This window comes from Haliaeetus albicilla, chromosome 17 (genome assembly GCF_947461875.1).
Source record: "Haliaeetus albicilla chromosome 17, bHalAlb1.1, whole genome shotgun sequence".
Taxonomy (NCBI): domain Eukaryota; kingdom Metazoa; phylum Chordata; class Aves; order Accipitriformes; family Accipitridae; genus Haliaeetus; species Haliaeetus albicilla.
This window is the reverse complement of record NC_091499.1, coordinates 20,034,654-20,042,621: the sequence shown is the minus strand read 5'-3', so window position 1 is coordinate 20,042,621 and position 7,968 is coordinate 20,034,654. Positions and strand designations below refer to the sequence as shown.

Below are 7,968 nucleotides of genomic sequence, written 5' to 3'. Positions count from 1 at the left end.
CGGGCTGAGGCAGCCCCCCGCGTTCGGGTGCCTGGGCTGGGCGCTGCCCGGAACCCACGGCCTTCAGACCGGGGGGCAATATTCGGGGGCGATGCTCAGGGCCGGGGGGGTGGGGGGGGAACGACGACACTGAGAACATGGCGGCCTCCCGCCCCGCCGGCCGCCCGCGCCCTCGAGGCCGCACCTGGCCCCGCCCCGCCCCCTGGCGGCCCCGCCGCCCGCAGCCCCCCGGGACCGGCGGGAGGCGCCTGCGCGCTGCGGCCGCTCGGCGCCGGCCCCGGAGCTGGCGCCGCCCGCAGCCTCCCGCCGGCTGCTGCCTATTTTAGTCACGGCGGCGGAGTGGCGGGACGCGGGGCCGAGGAGCGGCAGCCGGAGCCCGTGCGGGGAACTTTTTTGAGGGCGTGGGGCAGGTAAGGCGCGCTCCCGCCGGCTCCGGGGGGACTGGGCGGCTTAACCTGGGTCGGCGGGCGCCGGCGGGTCCCTCAGCCCCCGGCGGCGGCGGGAGAGGTGGGCGCCGGGCTCCGGGCTCCGCGCTGGACCCGCCGCGCTGCTGCCGGCGGCGGTGGGGAACGCGCCCCTGCGCAGGGCTCCGCGTCGCCCTTCGGGGCGGCCGGGGGCCCGCCGTGGCTGCCGGTCACGGCCCCGACGGGCGCCCGGGGAGCGGGGGGCTCCGCCGGTGTCCTCCTGCGGAAGGGCATGGCCTTGGGAATGGGGCGGGGGACGCGTTGCCCGATACCTTTTAACTTATGATTTCGGGTCAGCGGTGGGTCTGGGGTTTGCACGTTGCGGGCTAAAAGGAAGCTTCGGAGGTGCGGGCGGAAAGCGGGGCCGGGGGGCAGAGCTGTGGCCGTGCCCCCCCCCCCGGGCCTTCTGCGCACCGGCGTGCGGGGGCGTCCGAGGGGAGGGGGCGCAGGTGCCGCCAAGAAACTTCCATCGCCGCGGTACAGCTGCGCCGCTCGTACGTTGAGCATACGGAGGAGTGTTTCTCGCGTGGTGTGGGTGGCTTTTGTTGACTGCAGAATGAAGATGCTGTTGAGTTTTCTTTAGAATAAAGCGTAGAGCGAGACTAACACATTTCTGTGGTTAATGACACGTTTAATGGAAATGAACTTGCTGCAAAGAGCATATTGAAATACATCTTTTCTTATACCACTTTCCCATTCACGCCTACTTCATTATAAAAAGGAAATTGGTAACTTAAACTGTAATTAACCTAATTATGCTAGCACTACTAGTTTGTCTTCAGCTCACCAAAGCAAAGAAATTATTGTCTAAATTCTCTATGCAGCTTTTGTGCTACAAGACCACAGATGAGTAGTTAAAGTTCTGCAGGTAAGACTTAAAATAAAAAAAATAAACTGTTGAGCTTGGGTTGTTTTGTTGGGGTTTTTCTTTCAATTTCTTTTTTCTTTAGACTCGCAAAATCTATCTACATAAATGATGGACTGTAAAGTTACAATGACTGCAAAGTTACACCAACATATTCAAGCAAAGCTTTAAGAAGCTCATTTGAATAATGTTGGAATAGTAAAGCTGTGGGATATGAATAATCTCAATGAAGTGGATGATGATGTGAGTGGGACACTCCACACTCCTCGTATCAGCTTGGCTGACCTGTTCTCCTACTAGAACCAACTGCTTTAAACTTTTCTGCTATGTCTGTCTTCTGTAAATGTTGCGTAGGTATCCACAAAACCCCCATTTGTTTTAAAGGTATCTTCATGCCTGAAGATTTAGGGACTAATTACTTTGGGGAGTGGCTTTCAGAAGTTTGTATAAAGATGTCCTGAGTAGAGAAAAATCTTGGAGTAAGCTGATGTCCTTTATATTCTGAGAATTTGGATTTTCAGACCTAAAACCACAGTGTATGAACTTGACTCTCTATCAGGTTCATGCACAAAAAAAAATTAATAGGCTTTGTTGTTAACTATACTAACTTCTGATAGATTTAATATTAAAGTGTCACTGAGTGGCATTCTTTTCAATATTTGTGGGGTTTTGTCCCTGTTTGGACAACAAATTGGCTTGAGTTTTCAAACTCTTTAGCTTGGTAAATCTGAATCCATACAATGGAAAAATTACTGGATATTAAAAAATATTCCTTTAATTACATCTTGCACTCCATAAAACTTTCATTTTGGTTGACACTATTTCCCCAATTTTTTACAGAATTATTTGACTAGATTGGTTGTATTTTTAACTCCTGATATTAGTACATGTCTTCATGTATTTAAGACTTCAAAGTCTCATGCTATATTAATCCTTAGTAGACATAACCCTAAATTAAAGTTTTAAAGGCCTGATTCTGTACTCAAAAAATTAATTTTTTGCCCTCTGAGGTGGCAGAGGGTAGGAAATGACAATTGCTTGTTCACCTGTTGAACAGCAGATTTTTTTCTAATTCTTCAATATTATTTGAGAACAGTTAGTCATTAGGACTAAATAATTGATCTGAAAATTACAGAGATGTTATTCTGAATATTTGTCTTTCTGGTGTTACCTGTGGGCAAACATTTTAGGTTATGGCTTTTAATTCTGCCTGCCTGCCTCAGGCAGGCTCTCTAGCTGAAATTCAGCTGGAATTTCTTCAGAGCCAGTGTCACAATCTGTCCTTGTGTCATTTTGCAGATAGCATCAAGCTATTTCTGCCAGCTTTAAAATACCATCATGACAGAAGTTATGCAGCTTTCTGCTGTTTTCCAGTACGTTAGCAGTACTGCAATGGTTGTTTGTGAGTAGTAAGTTAAGGTCATATAAAGACTTCAAGGTATTAAAGGTGAAGCTTATAAAAAATGGAGGTGGCTAGATTTAGGTTCTGGGATTCTAATTTAGGCAACCAAGTAGGTGGCCCAGATTTTCAAAAGCATTGAACAGCCTGTTACGACTGTGGAAACTTTATGGCTTTAAATGACTTGGCCAACGCTTGTTGGAGAAACATCTTGCCTTTATGACGGTTTATGGCTGGTGGTTTGTGGCACCGGTATCTGTGGTGAATGAGGGGAGCAGTGTTTTGGCTGGGCTGTGAGGAGAATGGGATTGTCATGTGCCGTATAGTTGATGTGGCTTATTGAGTTTCCAGTCTTCAAAGGTGTGATGCTTTACAGAATCTTAAAGAGTAAGGTAGCCTCTAATCTCCCAGTGATACAGTATGAAATTTTGCTATTAAAAAAATCAAGTGTCTGGAAAGCTTTGTTGATTTGTAATTGTATGCAGCTGAAGTTACTTCCTACAGCCTGTTTTGATCTTGAGATGAGTTGATGGACTTGTGGCTGGCTCTGTATCTGTATGTGAGTTTGGTTGTGTGTGCTCGTTCTGTTGGCATGTTAAGTGGTGCTTTTATTGGCAGATGACTAGGCAGTGAAAGACTGAATGTAGGTAGAAACTCAGCTGATAACTTTTTGCAAAAGATCTAGAGATCCTGCTGTTCCAGTGTAGGGACTTTACATTGTTTGAAAACAGGAGCACGGTGATGAGATGCAAGATGAGCACAAACGATTACCCAGAGTTAGCAATTACCTTCTGTTTATGAGCGCATTAAAATGCCAATCCTGCAGCCTCGTACAGGCTCACGCTTTGGCTGCGTGTGTGAGCAGCTTTGTCAGTACAGTGAAGCTTGTCACTAAATTCATGCAGAAGGGCTGAAGGAAAATAGGATGTGTGTTTGGATGGTGCCTCTAGGATACCTGGACCATGAATTTGTTCGGGCACCATGATTACTGGTAACAATTTAGTATAGAACTTGTTTGTGCCAAAACCCATGTTTTAGTTAACCTTTGTGAATAACTAATATAGCAATAAAAAGAAGAAAGTGAGCCCTTAAGAGATGAAATATGAATTATCATTTTGGTAAAAAATAAATATATTTTTTCTTTAAAAATCATTTCTATCTGGGGACTGGGTACACTATGTTCATGCTGGTGTTTGATCCTGCAAGATGCCTCTGCATGTTCTGTGGCATGCCTTAGCTGTGACAGGCTCTGGGCATCGGAGAGGAACTATCAGTAGGTTGAGGTTTTCTTTATGATTTCTTTCTTCCCATTACTTTAAAAAGGGGTTTAAAAGACTGATTAATTTCAGAAATTGTCCAGCTTGCTTATGCCTTGTACACAAGTTGATTGGGGGGAAAATAATAAAAAGAATGGCTGAAGCAACTCAAAATTACTTCACAGCCCAAGAAGCACTCTCAAGTAACAGAGAGATGCTGAGTGTATTCCAGTCTGCAAGAAATATTGAGTGTATTAACTGTGACTCAAAATTGTCTGCTGAGCAGATGAATTACATGACAGTTAGTAAGCACACACAGCGGGGACGTGCATGGTCTCTACAGAATTTGCTTAAATGCAAATCCCCCTGTGCTGCATGTTACGGAGCCTGTTTGCTCAGTGATATGTGTGTGTATTTCATTAATGAGACTCAAGCCGAGCTCCATATAATCTCTACTGCTGTGGCAGTGGGGGACCATATGTGCCTTGCTGGAAGCAGGGTTCTCCCATGTTTCTGACAGCCTGTCTGGCAACAGGCGTGTTGCTCCAGCTGGGAGCTGCTCTGGGTTGAGAAGACCTTCTGGAGTGCTTGTAACACTGACTGCAGTTCCCTACAGAGACCAGCTCTTAAAGGTAGTGTCTTGAAATCTTCTGGTTCTTCTTTGTAGTTTGTTTTTAATAGGAGTTTTTTACTTGTATTGGGAAGATATTTACCCACAGATATCTTTTTTCAATTGTTGTGAAAGGAAAATATGCTAGATTTATCATTACAGCAACAAAAAGTATGTATTTTTAGATTAGAAATCAGCTTTTTCAACTGTCTTGTTTTCTCCAGGAGTTCCACAGACAACCAAAGGTCTTGCAAGGTTGCTCATACTAGGTAGACCAAGTGATTTCCCTGAAAGACTGGCAACCTTGTCATAACTTAGCCTGGGCATCTCCCTTTCTGACTTGGTAGCATCTCATCAACTAGGAGGAGAAACGGTAGTTTTTATTTACTGTTCTCAAAAATGGTTTGGGGTGGGGTTTTTGCCTGCTTTGGTTAATGTGTGCAAGGTTATATGTGGCTTAGGAGATCTCCAAATGATCCTGCAAGAAAACCAGTAGTTCAGACTGTCTTTGGTTTTGCTTTTGTGTGGTTTGTTGGCTTTTTTAATCAACCAAACAGTATGTGTTCCTCCTTTAAGACCTTCCATTCCTTATTTAGAAGAACAGCTTTGTATGCCATAAAGGAGACTTACACTACATAAGCTTTTTTCTTTCAATTCTCATCTAAATTAAGTTCTCTTAAATATTTACTTTGCCTAAGATAGTGGACCCATTCAATAAATAGTAGACTGAAATGTGATTTTATTTGTGTAGGACTAGGAAGAATACATAGGATGTTGTACTGAGCAATGACGGTCAGTAGCTAATGTTCAGTGTTTATGTACATACCATCCAAACTTTGAAATGTATCATTCTTCAAGCCTAGCACTTAGGTGAAAGGAGATACTAAAGCATTACTGAACTATAGATCTAGCTTACCCTTTTAAAGCATCTGTAGATTTTTTTTCTTTCCCCATGAATGATAATGGAAAATATTTCCTGGGAAGACAGAAAATAACCCAAAATCCATGTGTATGTGTACTGGGTTTGCGTGGCAAGGTTTTGGTAGCGGGGGGCTACAGGGGTGGTTTCTGTGAGAAGCTGCTGGAAGCTTCCCCCATGTCCGACAGAGCCGATACCAAATGGCTCCAAGACGGACCCACCACTGGCCAAGGCCAAGCCCATCAGCAACGGTGGTAGTGCCTCTGGGAGAACAGATTTAAGAAGGGGGGGAAAAACCCCCAGCAACTGCGCAATGGCAGCCAGAGAGAGGAGTGAGAAGATGTGAGAGCACCAGCCCTGCAGCCCCCCAGGTCAGTGCAGAAGGAGGGGAGGAGATGCTCCAGGCGCCGGAGCAGAGATTCCCCTGCAGCCCGTGGGGAAGACCATGGTGAGGCAGGCTGTCCCCCTGCAGCCCAGGGAGGTCCACGGGGGAGCAGATCTCCACCTGCAGCCCGGGGAGGACCCCACGCCAGAGCAGGTGGGTTCCCGAAGGAGGCTGTGACCCCGTGGGAAGCCCATGCTGGAGCAGGCTCCTGGCAGGACCTGTGGCCCCGTGGAGAGAGGAGCCCACGCTGGAGCAGGTTTGCTGGCAGGACTTGTGACCCTGTGGGGGACCCGCGCTGGAGCAGTCTGTGCCTGAAGGACTGCAGCCCATGGAAGGGACCCACGCTGGAACAGTTCATGAAGAACTGCAGCCCATGGGAAGGACTCATGTTGGAGAAGTTTCTGGAGGACTGTCTCCCGTGGGAGGGATCCCACGCTGGAGCAGGGGAAGAGTGTGAGGAGTCTTCCCCGAGGAGGAAGGAGCAGCAGAGACAACGTGTGATGAACTGACCCCAGCCCCCATTCCCTGTCCCCTTGTGCTGCTGGGGTGAGGAGAGAGATAAGATTGGGAGTGAAGTTGTGCCTGGGAAGAAGGGAGGGGTGGGGGGAAGGTGTTTTAAGATTTGGTTTTTCTTTTCTCATGATCCTACTCTGATTTGATTGGTAATAAATTAAATTAATTTTCCCCAAGTCAAGTCTGTTTTGCTTGCAGCAGTAATTGCTGAGGGATCTATCCTTGTCCTTATCTCAACCCACAAGCCCTGTGTTATATTTTCTCTCCCCTGTCCAGCTGAGGAGGGGCATGATAGAGCAGCTTTGGGCACCTGGCATCCAGCCAGGGTCAGCTCACCACAGTATGTCTAATACATTTCAGTTTAATGCACAGTGATTTTTTTTTTCCCTCCCCCCCCTCTCTCTCATTGCAGGACTCTCCAAGATGAATACTACAACAATGAGCCCACTCACTGTTACTCCGCTAGGTTTTATTCCAGACTTAAAAAATGCCACACTTGTGCCTTTCAATGAGACTGCATGTGAAAACTGGAAAGAGATTCATCATCTTGTTTTCCATGTGGCAAACATTTGCTTTGCAGTTGGACTGGTTATTCCAACTACTCTGAATCTTCATATGATTTTTCTGCGAGGCCTGCTCACCATAGGTAGGAGAATTATTCTGGAGACATCTGCAACCTTCCTGTGACAGAAATAGCAGTTCATGACCATTACGAAGCTTTCTCCTGGTCCCTTCAGCTTATCATGATATTCTAGCACATATTCATGGTGGTTGTACTTTGCTGAAGGTGTTTTTGGTGTAAGTGGGGGTCTGTTCTGATGCCGACAGACCTTTTATAGAAAGGTTATATGTCTCTAGGCTCTTGTAACTTGTATTTCTGCGAAGTTTTATCTTCAAACCTGTGTAGATGTTGACTAGAAAACAAGTGGACCCCATTTACTTCAGACATGACTGGCTGCTTAAAGTTCATTAAATTCCAAATAATAGTTAAGTCTATGGATCCTTAAGACCTTAATTTTAGTTTTCAGGTAAGTACATTGACTGGTACGACTGCAATAGGTAAGGTTTTCCTTGAGAAGCTTGACGTTGCCCCATGTGTTCTTTAAATGTGGATTCAAACACGTGGCATTTGTGGATCACCAGCATTATTTTCATTGCTGATATAGAAGCGTGGGCTTTTGATATGGAGTGCAGTCTGTTCTCCTGAAGTTGGTCTTATTTCTTCCACCACTGTAGGCATCTTGGGATACTAAAGTTTGACTTCAGAGGAAAAACTAAATTTGGCATGTTCAAGACTAAGCAAGCATGGTTTCATTTGTAATACTTTTGCAGTCCCACAGCTATTTAAGAGCCCAAGTGCTTTGTGTGGGACAAGGCCTATGTGATCAAAGGAGATTGCAGTGTAAGAAAGATAAACCTGGGTGTATCACAACACAGAGCATGCTTAAGTACTTTTAAAGGAGAATGTTTATTCATAAAACTGACCCATACTATTATATCATATAACTTCTATGGCTGAACTTACAATGATCTTGCCTTTTCTTTTTTATAACCATT

General features: G+C 45.9%; 1 protein-coding gene across 2 annotated transcripts in view; it reads left to right on the top strand.

Moving 5' to 3' along the window:
* The first annotated feature begins 265 nt into the window (after positions 1-265).
* POPDC1 (popeye domain cAMP effector 1) overlaps positions 266-7,968 on the top strand; it is a 30,903-nt gene continuing 23,200 nt past the window's right edge. The window contains exons 1-2 of one of the 2 annotated variants that reach the window (XM_069804953.1): positions 266-410; positions 6,824-7,057. In XM_069804953.1, the coding sequence (XP_069661054.1) occupies positions 6,835-7,057 (223 nt within the window). In that variant the 5' untranslated portion in view covers positions 266-410; positions 6,824-6,834. Of the gene's footprint in view, positions 411-1,184; positions 1,333-6,823; positions 7,058-7,968 lie in introns of those variants that run through there. The other variant, XM_069804952.1, reaches the window with a different exon arrangement.